Genomic DNA, 19,582 nt, shown 5'->3' on the forward strand with positions numbered 1-19,582 from the left:
CTTTGAATTTCTTATTATAGTTTACAAAAAGAAAGTAGTACTGATATTCACACGATGTCTTTGATCTGATACCATTGAGCAAAAAATGGTTCTTTGAAGGTTGTTGAACTCTCATTTGACACGCCTAGCCATACAAGCTAGGGCCCACAGGAGTTGCAGTAGAAAAACTAGAGACCTGCATTTAGTCCAACTTTCCTTTAAATGTTATACATAGAACATATACCATATAAACCACTACTAAATAATTTAGTGTAATAGTGATCTCAGTTGTTAATCTTTCTACATGGGTATACCTCCGTTAACAATGCCACAGCAAAGAAGACAGCCAAGTGCTCCTCTTTTGACTTGGCTGCAGTGGTGCTGGTCCCCTCATGAGGAGGCTGGCACCACAGCAGCAAGATAGAGGGCCAAATTGCCCCTTCCTGGCTTTACTGTCATGGCACTAGTCTCCTCTTGAAGAGGTCACTGCAGCAGCAAGGGAGATAAGCGGTCCCCTCAGGTCTTGGCTTTATCAGTGCCAGTGTCCTAATGAGGAAACTGGCACTGGTGCAAGGAAAAAGAGACATACTTAAAAGGGCTAAACATGCCCTTTTGGCCACCCCCTTCTCCTTCCCTTGACCAGGTGATACTAGATGGGCATAAACAGCAAAACAAAGCATGCATGAACAACAAAACAGAGAGAAAGAAGGTGAGCAGATAAGCCTGTCTTACCAACTATCCTCAGAATGTGTTGTTGTTTTTTAAAAGAAAGCATAGTTCTGTAAGTTTGGCCAAAACAGCCACCACAAAACCAGAGATTGGTGAAGAAAAAAAATCATCCCTGGTTGCATTTTGGAAAAAGTTTTCAGGTGGCCTATAGAAAGTTCAAATGTTTTGTTTACTTAATGAAAAGCCTATTTGATCTCTCTGTTTCATTTTACACATCTATATTGTTTCTTTAGAATAAAAAGATTGCTGAAATACATTGAACAACTCTTTTTTGTGATGTAGGAACCTATTCCTATTCCTTCCCTGTTGTTTTTGTCTCTGGTACCAAATATTCTGTTAAGTAATTCTGAGGAATACACCTACATTGTTTACTGAAGTCTACCTGCATTTTGCTATGTAAAAGTGTTAACATACTATTGAATTGTAAACATTAAAATATAACAGTGGCATTTGCATATGCTAATTCTCATAGGGCATATCAAAACTAGTTGAACTCTCCCTCCAGCTCAGGAAATCAATCATCTGTAGGTGAAATAGTAAATGTTTTAGAGATGCTACTAGGATAATGTCTTGGACAGAACTAAAGGCTAAGCTCACATACATAATACATGAAGCATTCAAGAGGCATAGCCCGACCCCATAAAATTGGTGGGCTAAAACTTTTCCCCAGTTCTCAAAACATCTAGTTTACTTTTCTTTTTCTTCTCCCCACATATCTGTCTGCCTTCTCTGACCATTGAAGCAAGCTGATAATGGTGAATTAACAGGCGCAGAAAAAAACAACAACACTTCTATGAAGCAGGTGGCATTATTTTTGTGCAAGGCTTACAGTGAAGGACAATTTAATCTCAGATCCTATCCTTAAAAATTATATTTGACTGCTCAGCTCATATACTACAATATAAAATTAACAATCCTTCAATCACCCAGTTATATGACTAGTGATCTCCCCTTACATATAAATTAAATAATAACATATGTTTACTTGCTTCTTTGACATATATCCCACCTGCATTCCCCTTGTAATGGTAGTTACAATCCAAGATTCCATATATCATCCCAGCCAACAGGAACCATAAATCATACAATCATAAAACAACTAGCACATATCAAAACATATACATGCCAGCAAACATAACACCAAACTAGAAAAAAGAATCATGTGACCAGGTCTATATCATTTACGTATCAATAAACATCAGGAATAAACACTTCCAGAATATGGCTATATAGCCTGAAAAACCCACAAAAACACAATAAGCACACATATATGCCGGCCACAGATGCTGCTGAAACGTCAGGAAGAAACTCTTCTAGAACATGGCCACATAGCCTGAAAACCCCACAAAAAACCTTGTAAAAACCTTTCCGTATCACAGCCTGTTCATGTATAACCACACCTCAAAGTTGGAATCATCCATTGCATGATCCCACAACTCAGTATTTTTTTAAAATAGATTTTATTGAGTTAAAAAACAACAACAGTTACATCTCGACCCACAGAACATCACAAAACATCTTCACAGTCACATAAAAGACACATTACAAAACACCTAAGGACAAAACAAAACAAGAACAAAACAGAACAAGGCAAAAAAGAACAAAGCACAGAAAGCATATGCTAAATTTAAACATCTTTACACATAACTTTACAAAAACAAAAACACAAAGATTGACTCCCAGAATTCCAACCAAGTCATATTTGTACTTATAGTAGATACCATTACTACTTAGTTCTAGGTTACTAAGGGCATAATATAAATTAGAACTTAAATAGTTATGAACTATCCATATAATTCTCTCTTTATAGTCTTATCTATATACATTTGTCCCTTGAACCTCTTAAAGCTTAATTATATACATATATAATTGTCTATCATCCTTTACCTAATGTTCATCAATATATTTGTAGAAGGGTTCTCAGACTTCCTTACATTTCTCCCAATGTTGACCTCTCAAACTTGTAGTAAGTTTATCCATCCAAACCAGTTCCGATAGTTTAATCAGCCAAGTATCGGTGGTAGGGCAGTCCGTAGCTCTGCATTTGCTAGCAAAGACAATCCTGGTAGTTGCGTAGAATAAAAATCTCCCATGCTTATTTTCTACTTCCTCATTTTCGCACATACTGAGTAGGTAAACTTTAGGGTCCAACTGGAATCTAACATGAATAATTTTTACAATGACAGTGTGGACTACTCTCCAGAACTTTTTGGCCCATCTACAGCTCCACCATACATGGAAAAATATACCTATTTCATGCCCACATTTCCAGCATTTGTCTGAAACACCTTTGTAGATTCTTGCCAATTTAGCAGGGGTTAAATACCACCTGTACTGCATCTTAAAGAAATTCTCCCTTAGATCATTACAGAGGGTATATTTCAGCCTGCAGTTCCATGATTTTTCCCATTGATCTAAACCAATGCTTTGTTTTATGTCTTGGGACCATTTTATCATTTGTTCCTTAATCACCTCTTCTTCCAAGTCCCATTCCAAAAGACATGTATAAAACAAAGCAATTTTACGGTGATTGTCTGAAATTAAAATTTCTTCAAATTTAGAATTCCCTACTTTTATGCCTATCAGCTTGTTGTCTGCCAAAAATCTCTCCTTAAGCTGGCGATACAAAAGCCAGCCACAAACATAACCTTTTTGTAGTTGATCCAATGATTTAAATTCCAATTTCATATCCCTCACATTCTTATATGTCAAATCCACATAAGTTATCCATCGGTCATCTTTCAGTTTCTCCCTTCTATGGAATGCTTTATGTATTGAAGTCCATTCTGGGAGCCCATGATATATTCTAGCCATACCGACATTAACGGTTTTCTAACAAAATGGTTTGAGAAATCTCTATGTACCTTATGCTTGTCATATAGGAGTTATCCATGCCATCCGAACTGTAAATCTACGCTTTCAAGACATAGAGTTCTTTTGTTATTTTTAACAGAAACCAGTCTAAGAGCCATTCCGTACAGCATGCCTCATAGTATATTAGAAGATGAGGCAACGCTAAGCCACCTCTCGAGGTCAGGTCTTGCATCACCTTGAACCTCACTCTCAGTTTTTTCCCACTCCAGATAAATTTGGATAGCTCTTCATGCCACAACTTAAATGGTTTATTATTTGTTATGATAGGGATGTTCTGAAAAAGAAACATTAACTTCAGCAATATTTTCATTTTTATCACTGCTATTTTTCCAAGCCACGATTCATTTTGTCCTACACCTTCAAATTAGTTCTCATTTCTCCCCATGTCTTTTCATAGTTGTTTTTAAATAAATCAACATTTTTGACTACTCAGTATTGATGGCAGGATCAATCCAACCCTGATACAGCATGATTCTGCTGTCCTTTGCTGCTCCCCATTCCTTCTCATGCTCTGTGCACTGCACTTTTAGCTACTCTTTTCCATATGGGGAGATGTGCATACGAGACAACAGTACTGTACAAACTATAAAGGGACAACTGGATTTGGCCCACTGTCTTTCTTTAATTTATAGGAGAAAGAGTTAAATACAACATTAACTGAAGAAAATACACATCTTAAGGAAGAAAAGCAGGTAATTTGTCAACACAGCATTTTATAAATGTATTATATATTAATAATATTTATTAAGAATAGATGCAGTTATAAAGAGACTTTCAAACAATAAAGATGCAAAATATTACACAAAGGTATTTTGGGGTGGAGGGAGTATCTTCAGTTGTTTTTATCTACTTCGTTAACAAAGTGCTTAAACTTGACCATCAACAGTGTAGCAATGAGGTGTCCATTTCTGCCGTAGTCATTAAGAACTGATGGTCAAGCTGTCAGGGTCAGATAATGTTGAAAAAATACTATTCAGCACAAATTGTCTTCTCAATGTTGATAAGGTCTTCTCTAATTACTGAGACTTACTGTCAAAGGATGCTCCTGGGCCCCATCATCACTTCTGAAACTTTAGATTCTGGCAGTGGGTTGACAGAAAATCTTTGCTACTCTTAACAGGCTGATCCTATATATACTTAAAATGAAGCAAGCTTAACTCAATCCCAGCCTCCAAGTACATGTAACGTCTGGTTCTGCTCAGAGATTGGAACGTTCTTTAAAAAGTAATCTGTTACTCATTATTTTTGGAAAGTGAAAGTTGCCATCATCCATTATTTAAAATGTTTCTTTAAAATTTATTTTGTATCTTTGTTATTTAAAATACATTTAAAATGCAGTATTGGCCCAAATCACTACACCAAAAAGAGTGAATGTAATTTGTTATACTTACAAGGTAATGACATTACTTCTTACTTTTACAAAAGGAACTTGTTATGCCCTCATTATCCCACCCAAAGTAATGCACTATAGGTATTATTGTCATTCATAACTTTCTACTTCGTATAATATATTAATTCATTAAAAGGAACATGAGTAAAACATTCAGGCCAGGATTCTGTTTGGTGGAGTTGCGTTAACAGAACTGTCAGTGGAAAAAGGAGGAAGCTGAACCTTGCCCGTGCTACAGGCTCCCAGATATCATCAAAACTAGCTGTAAAGGTAGCTGGGAAACTTACCAGACCCTGTTTTCAGGCAGCACAGAGGGCTGCAGGTGGAAAAGAAAAAGAAAATCCTATCCTATTAAGAGGTGCAGTGCTAAGTGGTGGCCTTTGCACAATAGGAATGATGGACTACGGGGCTGTCTGCATGGGCCAAAAGGCCCATGTTTCCCCAGCTTCATATCATCCTATTTGAACAATGCAGGCCAATTTTCTTCAGACAGGATTGGGCAGACTCGATGCCGATCCCAGCCCAAGGGGGGCCTTAGTGCACGTCAAAATGACTAAGCAAACTGGATGGTCCCACACACCCCTTACCTTTCTCCGCCATTGCCCCTATTGAAAAGACCCCCGTCACTGTATCTACAGTGGAAACAGGATGTCTTTGCATGTTAGTGCAGCCAGACAGCCCATTTCCATGTCAGACATGGTGATGTGTGTGGGTCTTCTCAGTAGGAGTGATGGTGGAGGAAGTTTAGGGGCACACAGCAGTAGTGGGCCATGGTGTGGCAACAAGTATACGTGCATGTAAACACCCAACTATCCCTGCACTGGCCCAAGGACCAACTCAGGCTAGGACCCAGGTCAGGATAGCATCAGGCCTCCAATTTAGCCAAGCTTTTTACTTATATTAACTTGGGAGATAGGACTTGAATGTGCTTAACCTCAGTGATGGATCTTACTGCACTCACCCACAGTCGGGCCGTAGGCAGCCCGTATGCAACCTGGGCTTACTCTGTAGCTATTCAAGAATGGGAAACCCCGTTCTTGAAAAGCTACAGGACAAGCATAGGCTGCATATGGGCTTCCTGTGGCCCGACCATAGGAGGACGTGGCAAGATCCGTCTCTGAGGGTTAAATGCGCATCTATCCTGTTGGGGATAGTCACATCCAAGTCCCATATGATAATCTCCTTGGTTGGCAAATTTCTCAGTGGTTGGAATCAAAGATTTGGTGTCCCTGTTTTTAAGAAGGAAAGCAAATGCTGCCTTGATCTGACCTTAACTTTTGATAGAACTGAGAGAAGTTGTGGTATAAAGTTTGGAGGCTTGGGATGGACAAACACTTGCTGAATTTAATAATTTATATTCTGATACTGTAATTCAGAAAAGAATGGGTAAGGAGAAAATTATCAAAGCAGCTCTAAACAATAAAAGGTGAATGGCAAGAATGTCTGCTGGCCTTGATTTGTTTAATATGTATATAAATGATATCATTACACATGTATCCTCTGTCTAATATTCCTGTAGTGCTTGGAAATACATAACAAGCATGGGCCTATGGAATGTTTCACTATATGCAGTGGAATGCATACAGTGGAATGTTTCACTATATGGAGATGCAATGATTCTAACGTCCTACTAAGGACAAAAGTGATGCACTCAAGTGTTTAATTTTGATGTGAAATTTACCTTGAATTGGTTAAGGTTCTTAAGCAGCCTGTACAGATATAAGTATTAAATTAGCAGATGTCAGGTTACCAAGCTGTAGTTTGCCATCTATATATAAACATAGAGAGCCAGTGTAGTAGTTTGAGTGTTGAACTATGACTCTGAAGACCAGGGTTCGACACCCAACTCAGCCATGAAACCCGCTGGGTGACACTGGGCAAGTCACATGCTCTCAGCCTCAGCGGAAGACAATGGCAAACCTCTGAACAAATCTTGCCTAGAAATTCTCATGATAGAAATCCCCATGATAGGACTTCGGGCTGCCATAAATCGGAAATGACTTGAAGGCACGCAACAACAACATATAAATATATGTAAACACCACCTCCGTGGTATGTATGTTCCTTTGAAATGTTGAAATCCAGCTGCATCAATTTGATGAAATCAACCACTACCAGTTCCACCTTCATACGAGTCCAACCAATATGGCAATATATGCTGCCATGTTTTATTCCTGATAGTCTGAATATGGAGTCCAGAGGTTATGATGGAAGCCTTTATTTTAACATAATAAAAGTAATGAAAACATATTTGCATGTGTTGTCATGTTGACCTTTACAGAATAATACTTTCATTTAAAGCACAATGTCTTCATTTTGTTAAATAAGGAGATTATTGCATCACTACAACATATGCAGCAATTACTCAGCAGACAGACAGAAGTAAATGGAAAAATGGAGCTGGAGCTGAATAAACTGAAAAAAAAATGCCAGGTCAGGTGTTCATTATGGATTCTTTAGCTATCTACAAATCCTTTTAAAAAGACTTTATTTTTAAAGTATTGTGTGTTTTTGAGCAATTAAGTTAGTATTCAAATTATCTCTTCCAAGTGGAAAGGCCTTTCTGACAGTAAATCGGATGGGAACAACTATCTCTCCTTACAGCCTTTCCTGCAATCTGGCCTACATCAAAGCAGATTGCAGTGGTCTATATGGAGCTGTGCTAAAATGATTATTATTGTTTAGATAGGGCTGTCTTCATCTTTTGTTTTCCAGCTGAAGGAGAAGACACTTTCTCATTTAAGTAAACATTTGCTTTAAAGTCATTAAAGGACTTCTCTTCATGTGTAGATCATATTTTGTGTTGACCACACTACAACATGAATAATTTTGTAGTTACATCAAATGAATACTCACTACCACCACCATAGAATTTCAACATCCTGAATTACAAATCTTGATCTTTTGTTCCATTCAGTTTTAAGACCATTTTATGCTTTGCTTTTTAAAATAGTAAACAACAATCAAGCTCACAAATAATAACACCAGGTGGTGAACGCTAAATATAGACAGATAATTAACAACAGTTTAAGAACAAGAAAAAAACTTGCCAGAGCAGAAAACCATAAGAACAAAAGGCCAAGCAACATAACATTTGTCAGCCTTATTATCATACTGATAAATTAAAAATAAATTAACATTTCCCAGTTGAAAACCAGGGCCCATGATGCCAAGCAAAATCAGAGTGTGGTCAAGACAGCGAAAGTTATTAATGCAGAAAAACAGATAGGATAGGAGATAGGCTACGAAGGATTGCACCAGCTTAAGTCTATGGTAGGAGTGGGTATCTCTGGAGGGTAGGGGGCTGCTTTAACCCCCTAGGAAGACTTTCCCCATTGCACTGGTTCATGTGTGCACGTGTGCACGCATGCACCCGCGCGCACACACACACACATTCGTTTTGCCCCCAAAGGCTACAAAGTGAGCAGAAGTCACTTCCTATTTACTTGCATTTTTAAAGCTTCTTTTGGGCCTAAATTGGCCAGGGTGGATCCAAAATGTGGTGGAAAATGTCCCCTAGAAGGCATTTGGGGGCAAATATTTTTTGGGGGAAGAAATTGCAAAAATGTTGGGAAACAATTGGGGGGGGGGGCTCCAAACACAGTGGAAATGCCCTCAAGACTCCCTAGAGGGTTATTTTGGAGCAAAAAACTTGCCTTTTTATGCAAGAGACCTTTTTGACCTCCTTGGGACACATGCAGCCTAGGGGCTGCACTTTACCCATGGTCTACAGGTTTTTTGAATGACCTAAATCCAATCACTTGTCTCAACTAAAATAGAGTAACAGAATAAAATGAAATTATGTAGGTATTAATTTAACAAATTCCTATCGATTTCATAAGTCTATTCTAGTTGGGACTAGGAACTGAGTGTAGTGGATATAATTTATACACAAAAAAACAAAACAAAACTCCAAAACAGTCATCATGGAATTTGGATTGCATGGCTATTTTGAAACCCCACTCCCCAAAAGGGAACTTTTTAGAAGTGGTTTTAAAGAATCACAGAAAACACACATACATAACATATCTTAACATTTTGTTTACAATGTTTTCTTCACATCAAATCAACTTATACTGTATTAGGTAATGGAAACACTACATTTTTATCACTTTTAATACATGTTTTATAAAATATGTGATAAAAAATATCCTCTTCTGCCTGAGAAATGTATAAAAGCTGATTTATGCAACTTTATTTTAATTTATCAGTATGATAATAAGGCTGACAATGAAGTTAATCCAGAATTTTCATGTCAAGTATGACAATTTCCTTAGTGAAGTGCTTGCCACAAAAGTCTACTACATAATATCTAAATTCTAAATAATATCAGCAATAGCATGCTATTATAATGTTAACAAAGTTTTGTTCAGTTTCATTGGATCAACATTTTAAAAAAATTAATGGAAATAAAACAAATATTAAAAACTAGAATTCTTACTATAGTGCACTACCAATTTTAATTAATCCTGCTTCTAAATTATATGGAATGTTAATAAAATGAATTCAACTTTGATTACTATAATAAAAGTATGTTCTAGTTGTACTGCAGTGTTTATCTCCACAAACAAAGGTTTAGAATGTGCTACATTTCATATTTCTTAGCTCTGCACTTTATATTACTTTTTCAGCACATTAAAACTTATGCAGTGAAACTGAATAATGGCAAGTATTTTTATACCCCTTTATAGCCATTTCTTTTTCATAACCTCCCCCTGTTTCATGTTAGCTAAACTATAAGCACCTTTCTGTTAATTTATGAAAATTATTGTTGAGATAGCACATTATCACTGATCTGTATGGCAGTTTGAGCATGTTAGCAGAAAAGGTCCAAGCAACATAAAACACATCAAAATTCATTAATGTGGTATTGATTATTTTTTGGATAATTAATTTTATTGCAGATCCTTGAAAGAGATAATGAGCTGCAAAGGGAGAAGGCAAAAGAAAATGAACAAAAGTTCCTTAATCTTCAGAATGAATATGAGAAGAGAAAAGCCACTTGGAAAAATGAGGTTGGTTTATTATTTAAATATTAGTGTATTAACAAGGTTTCCAAGCAACAAACAAAGCATTCCGCACAGTTCCAAAAATCTAAGAAAATATTACATAAATAAAAATATGATCAAATATTATTTATCTCTAAAAACTTAAAACTTAAAAAGGAGATACGTTTTGCAGTATCCAGCACTGGACTTCCATTGATGGAATGGTAGATTACAGAGGGGCAATTCAACCTCTCCACCTCACACTCTTACGGTTCCCCAAAACTAATAGTGGAAGGTTGAGAAGCCTTCTGGAGGTTCTATTGTGGTATTTGCCATATTGGTTTAGCCTATTCAGTTTGCATTGGAGCTAGGTGGCAACCCAAATCTGGTTATGGCTACGGGGCTCATAGTTCATAAGAATAACATTAGAGCTGAATTTCAAGGAAATAGATGTAAATTTCAGGGTGGTCCTAATCCAAATTAGAACTTTCTGTGGTAACTTGAATCTCAGTTACAAACTTTATATACTTAAGGCAGTTTATCAATCAAGATTGCAAATAATTTTATGGTCAGATTTTACCTCATTTGCCACTTTTCCCCTACAAACTTCATTCCTGCATTCATTCATCTCTTAATGTCAGATTCAGGGAATAGGAATTTCTAGCTTAATCCCATGTTACATTCATTCATGTAACAGAGATATTACATTAATACAGTGCCATGTTGTTATGAGGTTTGAATTTCAGCATGAAATGTGCAAATGTGCACTACCAAGGGCTACAAAACCACGATTCCCCATTTTATTTTATGCTACTCATTAGGCACCAGTTTAGGGGTTGTTTCCTACTTGATCCACCTCCCCATTTGCTTATCCCTATTGACCATACTGCATTGCAGAGGAACAACATTCACTTTTTTGTATGCACATAAATACAAATCTCAATGCATGTCATTCTTCTTTCTATGGGATGCAGATCTGGATGCACACCCCACTCTGATTAAGTATCATTCTTGTTGTTTTGGCAATAGAAATGTCTTGTTTACCTGAAACCAGCCTTTTTAAAACAGTTTCAGAACCTTTTGAAAAGGGGTGCCGAAAATTATTCAGAAGGAAAGAACAGTGGGTTAAAATATTTCTAAAACACTCCACTCCTCACTTAAGTTAAATTATAACAGTAAGATATATTTTATTTTTACTGCAGACTGAAGATATATGCAATGAAAATCAAATGCATACAAGCCACGAAGAAAACAAATATACACAGGAAACAATAGCTGCTTGTACTAATCTTACAGAAGAAGAAATTGGAGCAACCAATATTCTGCCTTGTTCTTTCGATTCTGGTGAAATTCAAACAGAAAAAAACAACAGTGATGCAGATGCAGCACAAGAGAGTTCAGTTTGCACTGAAGGTATGCTAGTATCAGTTACTGTTGGAATTGTAATAACAATGAAACCTGTCTAAAAATATTAATAAAAATTAAATGTGTTACTTTTTTTTTAAAAAAATGACAAACATGTCAAAGGGGAAACCTTTACCTTTTCCCTTTCATAATTATTTTTGCTTTGCTAACCAAAATATCAAAATTAAGCTGAAATATGTTTGTGCAATATTACATTGGCTTCTGCAAGTATTTTTTGTTGTTGCCAGATGCTCATTTTAAAGTTGTGGTCTGACATCCTTAACAATTAAATGTGAAACTATTACTATCTCCATCTTTTACTAAATATACTTGTGGGAGGGGAATGGGATACACTGTTTTCCAACTCCCAACAGAATAGCATGAAGTGAGGCTGCTGAACTGAAGGGGAATCTCCTTCCTTCCTGTATTGCTTGCTAGATAGATGTGTGTGTTAAAACCAATGATATGTCAGTCAAGTGAGGTGCAAGGATTTCCAGAGTATACAATGACAGAAGAGTATAATTAAATCTTGGAGTGATAAAACCACGACTAATGTTTCTTTTTATTTACCTAGAAGTGTGGGGGCCTAGAAATATGGGGCTAGTCAGAAGGACAAATTTAAGTGTTGTTTTCTCTACTGTTCATTGGCACCCATCACTTCTTCCTATATGTTGAGTCCATGTTTCCTCTCCAGACTACTGACTCATAGTTTCTTGGGACAACCCCCCCCCCCCCCAATTTTCATGCTGTATCTATGCATGATAGATAGCATGAGTTGCTTTTCCTGTTTTTAGGTGGGTCTATCTCAGCCTGAGAAATTCTACCCTTTAGCTGAGTCTTCACCTCACCTCCTGGTCTAACCATGCCCCCCTCACCTTCTCCTTTTCCCTGGTGCCATCTCCGGTCCATCTGCCTTGGTCCAGGCCTTAGAGGGAGAGAAGAACCACTGGACCTCATCCCCTTTCCCTCCACCATTCCCTTCTCCTTTTGTGTCGTGTCTTTTAGATTGTAAGCCTGAGGGCAGGGAACTGTCTGATTAAAAATAATAATTGTAAGCCGCCCTGATAGCCATTAGGGCTGAAGGGCGGGATATAAATACCTAAATTAAAAAAAAAAAAGGAAGGTAGGACTTATCACTTGAAAGAGATCAATGTTGATGGTGGTGATTTTGGAACCCTGCACAAGATGCCAATGATAATTGCATTTAATATGCGCTAATATCAAATAAATATGGAAAATGAGGCATCATGCAACCCCATCAGTTTCTATTCATATCTGTTTATAACTCTCTCTATATCTATATCTATATATAGCTTAAGACTACTGTGTAAAAAACAGTAGAAAGTTCTGCACCCTATCTTTGAACATACATCCCATAATTTCCTCAAATTAATAGTATGCATGTATATTTTTATACAGTGATTACTTTGTCAAGATTATGCAGATACTGTCTCTGGAAGCCCAGAATTGGGTTTTGAAATCAAGATTCTTTCCCTTCCCCCTTTCTCACACTCTCTCATACACATACACAGACAGAATGGGTCCATGCATGAGTGCATATAAAACTGACACATATTAATGATACCCTATCCATCCCATTGTTCAACTGGTGATGGTCCTTTTTGCTGGACAACTGGAAATCAGCCTGACTAAAGACAGCAAAAAGGCTGCCGCCCGACTCCCCGGGCAGGCAAGCGTTGCCGCCGGGGCCAGGCGCCACGGAGGTCTGGCGCGCCCCAGCATGCATTGCTGGGGTGCGCTGGCCTCTGATTGGCCAGCTGAGGGGGAAAAGGGAGGGACTTCCGCTTCCTGAGCGACACTCTAGGAGGCGGCTTGTCCCTCTTTATGGTCGCCCTGGTCCTCCAGGGCAGCCGATTGGCTGGCTGCTCCTGGGGGCGGAGCAACTCCCCTCTTGGCCCCCACCTTTGGAAAACGCCTATAAAAAGGCCATGCGGCGTCCTTCTCGGTGCCATTTCTGCTCGGCTCTGCTGCTGAGCAGAGCTGAGCTTTCGGGGAGGCGAGCATAAGGGGCTTATCCCTCCTCCCCACGTTACTCCAGGGGTCCTCTGCAGCCCTGCGTTACAAGATGGGGGCCTATTGCCCCCTCCCCCACCTTTTTTGCGGCCTTGGGGGAGAGAGAGGCGATGCAGTTGCCATTTTGGGCTGTGCTCCTCACTTTGGGGGCCCAGCTAGAGAGTACTTTGCTGGCTTCTCTCCCCATTTTCTGCTTATGGACAATTTTAATTTGTTTTTGGTGAGTGTGCGGTTGCGCTTTAAAACCCTGTTTGCTTGTTTTTGGGCTTAATTTGGGGTTTGTAGCCCCAACCTTGCTGGTCCCCCTTTTTAGGGTCTATTTGGTTGGGGCCTTTTTGCTTTGTTATCTGTTGACATTTTCAGACTGGTAACACTCTCTCAGCCACCTGTCTAATTTTGTTATCCATTTTTACTGGTAATTGGCTTACTTTGTTTTTCATCATGCCCAACAAAGCGGGGCGTCATAAGGCACCCCCTGCCTTGTCAACTCAAATTTCATTTGGGCAAGCTGGAAATATTCCGGCTATGCTGGCCTTGGATGTCATTCCCACTTCCTCCTTCGGAGGTACGCCGGGCTCAGGTTCCAGAGCTGTTTTTACTTCTGGATCTTCAAGTGTTGGTCCAGCTCCAGCTGCTCCTTGTTTGTCCCAATCGGCGATGTCGGAATTGTCACATTCAATTGCTGAGCTGATTGCTAAAGCCACTGCACCCTGCCGATCAAGTGTTCCAGAATCTACTTCAATTCCGTCAGTTGCCAGTTATCAGGGAGCTACATCTTCTAGCCAAGTACCTTCAGCTGCTTGTGACAGGACTCCTGGGACAGTTAGGCCTTTGAGAGTATTGTCTTCCTCCAGCTCCAGTTCAACGTCGTCAGCATCTTCCAGTTCGGACGGCGAGGTGATAGACAATGGGGATGGTGACAACAGACGTAGACGGCGCAAGAAAGGACGCAGAGCCAAGAAAAGACATCGTTGGGCTTGTTCCTTGCAAGCTGCTCAAGATGCCTTCACTGCTATCTTCTGACAGAGATCACTTTTGGGTTGAGCATGCCATGGCCCCAGGCCTGCCGCGTTGGGTCATCAAGCGTCGTACCTGGTGACGCGGTCTTCAGGGGGTTTGGGTCGACCAGGAAGCACAAGGGTTTCCGGTTTGCGCACCTGGAGAGTGCCCTCCTGGCTCTCATCTACCTTCCAAAACCAGGAAGCTGATCCTCAAGGGCTGTTTTGTTGATGTCTTTGGTTTGGTTCCTCCGACAGGTCAAGCAGCTTTGGCAGTCACCTCTACCAGAGGGAAAAAGAAGGCCCCCCCTTCCCCTCCGGTTGACTGCAATTTTGACCATTGGCTAGAAGGTTTCACCATTTTCAGGGCTGTTGTTGCCATGGCCTTCCCTGAACGGGCTTAGCAGCTTGACAGTCAATTGCTGCATGTCCTTAAGGCCAGAGAGTTCGCTGGTGATTCGGCAGCTATTGCTTATGATACGGCTTTTTGCCAGCATGCCTCCCAGAATTCCAGAGAGCGATGGGATCACCTTCACTCCGCAATTTGGCTGTTGGAAGTTGGAACTCAGGCCATGCCACCTGCCTCTTCCACTTGTTCTGCCCCCCTGTTAGTCTGGGCCTTGTTTGCCAAGATTTTAATGTTGGCAAGTGTTCTCGCCCACAATGCAAATTTGATCACCTTTGTGCTTCTTGCAGAGGTCCTCATGCTAGGCTGTCCTGCTCTCTAGTCCTTCCCACATCTCAGGCCTCGCGGATCCCTCGCCCTCCCTCTCTTCTCAGCGGGGGAGCTGGCCCTGCTCCTAAATAGCCATGTTTGAGCTGTGGTTTGTTCACCTGGTTCGTGTTGGTACCCCCCTTTTTCCCTTCCTTACATGTGCATGTTTGATCTCTGGATCGTTATACTGTTTTGCTTTTTGCAAATTGTTCAGTCCATTCACTTGCAGGTTTGGGCTAAGTACCAACATTGCTGTTATTTGCTGATCCGCTGCCTAGCCAGATGACTGTGCTTACTGGTTGCTACTCTGGTGGCGTTGAGGTGGAACCTGGCTTTTTATTGGTGGACATTATGCATTTTCTCAGATGTGCTTCCGCCAGGCTGAACACGTGATATGTTGCAGTCACATTGGACTTTTTCGTTTTTGGCATGGGTCAGGCCGGCTTGGCAGCTCTTTTGAACCCTGTTGGTGTTGCTTGTGGGGTAGGGTTGGTGGTGGCGTTCCTTCGGAACGGCCTTTGTGGCGGCAGCAGAGGTTCTGGATCTAGTAGGCATGGTCTATAAGGTTGCATAGCACCGTATCGGGAGTCCCTATGGGACACGGGAGCGATGAGGGCATACGTTGTGGTCATTGCGGGGGCCATAACGTGACACCGCTTCTCAGTGACTAGGGGCTTTAGTTAAATGCAATCTGTGGGTTGCATGGATACAAGAGGGTGGTAATCTAGCCCCTAGCTCATCCTGATGCCTTGCTTTATATGACATGCCATTTATCCTACAACGGCGGGTTGTAAGATGATCCAGAACTCATGCTTTTGGCCAACCCTACCTTTTTGCTGATGCTTGCGTTAATAAAGTTGTGGTCTTTCCTCCACATGCAGCTTTGCGTTTTATTGTGGCGGTGCCCTCACAGGCAATGGGGGGAAATAGAGGAGGGTGGAGTTCAGGAAGGTGAAGATGTCCATATTTGGGCCATCATCATCATCATGACACCAGCAGTAATGTGTCTCTAATGAAAGTACATACGGGGGAGGGGGGGGGGAGAAGCCAAATCCAATCATTTCTTGTTTTAATTTTCATACTTACTGCACAATCAAATGTTTCTGAATGTAGAAATGTTGCCTGAATTGGCTTGAGTAAGACCACTGCTGTGTGAATTCTAAATAAGAAGCACAAAGACCTTTACTTGAACAACAGTTACATAACAGTAATGAGTGTGAGGCTTGGATTCTAATAGAATTTTATAATGGAATAAAATTATTTCAGTACATCCATTTGGGGAGTAACAAAGAAAGGTTGGAATGGGAACCCAATAAATTTTTAGATCACACCTAGACTAGATCCATGTTTAAAATTCATTACATGTTGATTACTACCTTCACAAATCAGGTGCCCTCACAAATCTGTCTGAATGTGTATTTTTGAATATGGTTTTGCCAAGGTGGGTTTTAAGGGAAAAAATGGGAGCAAGTCAAAAATAGATGGATAATAGTTGGAAACCGTATTGTTATATGCATGCTGCTGCTTTATTCCATTCAAATTACACATATAGTCATTATAATTTAGTGATTAAAAGGGACAAAGAGGTTGTCAATCTTCAGAGGAGTAGGTTATTTGCTTCATGTGTAGCTTACTTGAATTTACCTGGTCAATAAACTATTTTAACTGTCACAATCTCTCTAATTTCTGACTTGAATTCCTGGGAAGGAAGGATGTTGGAAACTATGGGTTTATACATAAATACAGCTGGCTTGCCTTTGTCAAGATATGCAAAGGACAAAGGGAGACAAAGATCCAAAACACACTGCAGAAATAATCCAGTTTGAGACCACTGTAACTGTCTTGACTCAATGCTAGGGAATTCAGGGAACTATAGTATTGTGAGATATTTAACCTTTGTCAGAGAGTCTGGTGCCACAATAAACTGCAGTTCACAGGATTCCCTGGGCTAAAGACATTACACCTACTCTCAATTTCCATCTTTTTGTCCTCCAAGAGGTTCTACTGTGTTACCTCTAAAAGACAGAAAGGCTTACTATACACATTTATCTTGATCTGAAATCTTTTATCTTGATCTGAATATATCTTTGTTGCCATTTAGAAAAGTATTTTGAATAGTGTTTTCAAAGCATTTACTGTTTAAATGTTCATGACTGATAGTATCTTCTCATCCTACCATATTTAGATTATTATGAGAATTGTGTGAATGAAGATGATAAAGTTTGTCCATTGAAGCCAAAACAGAGGGAGCATTCTGTAGGCATGCCCTTTTGTACAGTCAATTTTATTACTCCAGTATCGACGAGTAGACCATTTATTGCTGAATGTAAAGAAACTACAACTAAAGGAAAAGCAGACAAAAAGATATTTGATAGAACAGAAACCAAGAAAGACCTAAAAGGCTTAGATGGTTGTTCCTTAACAGAATTCCCAGTGGAAGATCTTAAGATGCTTTTAGACAGTGGTGACGATTTTGGTAGTTCTAATCAAGATACACCTCATTCACCAAAACTAAACAAGCATCTTCCAGATAGAGGTATTGCAAATGAATTTGCTTTTGAAAGAAATGAAAACAATATACTCCATGAGGAAGTTTCCTCTGCAAGTGAAGTTCTTAGCAAAAAAGACTGTGAGCTTAGTATAAATAACTTTCTGAATACTGAAAAGGATTCTGTCTCATCACAAATGATACTGAGTCACATGAACATCCCTAATAATGATGCGTGCAGTGAATTCTGCAAAGCAAAACAAACACCACCAAGTCACAACACAAGTTGTGTAAACTCTCAACTCCTTTTATGTAAACAGATTAATAACTCTCTTGAAGAAATATATACTGACAATACATGCAGAAATGATGGGTTCTGTGAGCAAATCAGTTCATTTTACACAACAGAGAATGTACCACCTGTGCATGCTTCTTTGGACAATCTTTTAGGTGAAAATACTTATAATAACAATGACGTCAGTGCCAACAATTTGCTTATAGTGGGGGATTCTAATTTAAGGGATGAAAACCCATCTAAAGACGCAAATGAAATGACAAAAACATATTCTGATAAAGACAGCTCTGAACTAAGAGAAGAAAGTGTATACAAGGTTTTGCTTCTCCATGGTGAAAATGTACATGGATCTCAGACTATAGATGTGACAACTCACCAAGTTACCAGAGATGAAGAAAGTGAATTGCATACTGTTACAGATAAACCAATTATCATGGGTTGTGATGTAGAGAACATATCATTAAAAGAAAAGGAAGAGTTATTAAAAAGTATAGTTACAGAGGAAATTACTGCAGAAGGAAACAGCACAGACAAATCATGTTCTTTACCCATAAAGACAACTGAATATTCAATACAGGGAAATGTGATGTCTTCTGTTAGCATTGCAACTAGAGACAAAATAACCAAGAAAAATTCTGTAAAAGTAAACTTGCTTATGGTGTATCAAAATGAAATTCAAGGAGTGTGTGCTTCAGCTTCCAAACAGTTTTTCTCAATGAAAGAAAACCCACTTTCACAAGAATTAAAAAATAGCCAGAATTCAAAGGAAATCGGTGAAACTATGAACATATATGCTGCTATAAAAGAAGACTCATTAGGTAAGAAAGTAATGTTAACGGATATTTCAAAGTATAGAATTACAGTGATAGCTAACAAAAATGGCTGGTCAAAATATTGTAGTAGTATCTGTTGCCTACAATCCTCAACTATTTACCTAGGAGTAAGTTCCACTGACATCAGTGATCCCCACTTTTTTCTTACTAGCATTTGAATATGGGACAGTTGAAAATATACCCTATACAGTCATGTATAAGTCAAGAAATTTTAGTGAAAAATTGACCCAAAAAAACTGGGTCAGCTTATCCACAAGTCAATGCGAGTACTGTACCTTATGAAAAAAGGAGCCATCCCCTTCTCTGGGTAGACTGGCAAAAGACAAGTGCTTAGTCTTGCTCTGGGCGAACCTGAAAGAAGCAATGACCCCCTCTACTCTCTTTGCCATGCCATGGCTTCTGTTTTGTTTTTTATTCAAAGCCTGAGTATGAAAATGGCAGTGGTGTTTACTCTTTCACGCTTCCCATCAAAGGAGCACCAAGAGAGTGGAAGGGGATGGTGCTTCTCTTAGATTCTCCTGGGGTGGACTAAGTTCTTACCATTCTCTACTTAAGGAAGGAGATGGTTCCCGTTTTTGATATGAGTTAATACTGTACCTCAACTTTTATAAAATAAGGAACCATCCCCTTTTCTGACTGGAATGGCAAAAGGCATTTTTGAATCCCTGGATGGGAAAATGGTGGCAGTGGCAGCCACAGATGGCTGGTTCAGAGGCAGCGCTAGCAGTTTCACCCCAGTGGAATGGATCTCAGGAGCCCCATGCTCAGTTTTCTTCCTGGCTTGAACAACTCATGTTACTCATGCTTTAGTCGTTCAGGTGTTTTTCCTCATCCATTCAGCCTTTAGGGTGAGCA

General features: G+C 39.5%; 1 protein-coding gene across 14 annotated transcripts in view; it reads left to right on the top strand.

Annotated features, from left to right (window-relative positions):
* Positions 1 to 19,582, top strand: part of CCDC73 (coiled-coil domain containing 73) — a 115,249-nt gene that overhangs the window by 85,344 nt on the left and 10,323 nt on the right. For all 14 annotated transcript variants that reach the window (XM_042472332.1, XM_042472315.1, XM_042472324.1 and 11 more), the window contains 5 exons: positions 4,215 to 4,274; positions 7,301 to 7,405; positions 9,877 to 9,987; positions 11,163 to 11,373; positions 17,297 to 18,712. In XM_042472332.1, the coding sequence (XP_042328266.1) occupies positions 4,215 to 4,274; positions 7,301 to 7,405; positions 9,877 to 9,987; positions 11,163 to 11,373; positions 17,297 to 18,712 (1,903 nt within the window). The remainder of the gene's footprint in view (positions 1 to 4,214; positions 4,275 to 7,300; positions 7,406 to 9,876; positions 9,988 to 11,162; positions 11,374 to 17,296; positions 18,713 to 19,582) is intronic.

This window comes from Sceloporus undulatus, chromosome 1 (genome assembly GCF_019175285.1).
Source record: "Sceloporus undulatus isolate JIND9_A2432 ecotype Alabama chromosome 1, SceUnd_v1.1, whole genome shotgun sequence".
Lineage (NCBI taxonomy): Eukaryota > Metazoa > Chordata > Lepidosauria > Squamata > Phrynosomatidae > Sceloporus > Sceloporus undulatus.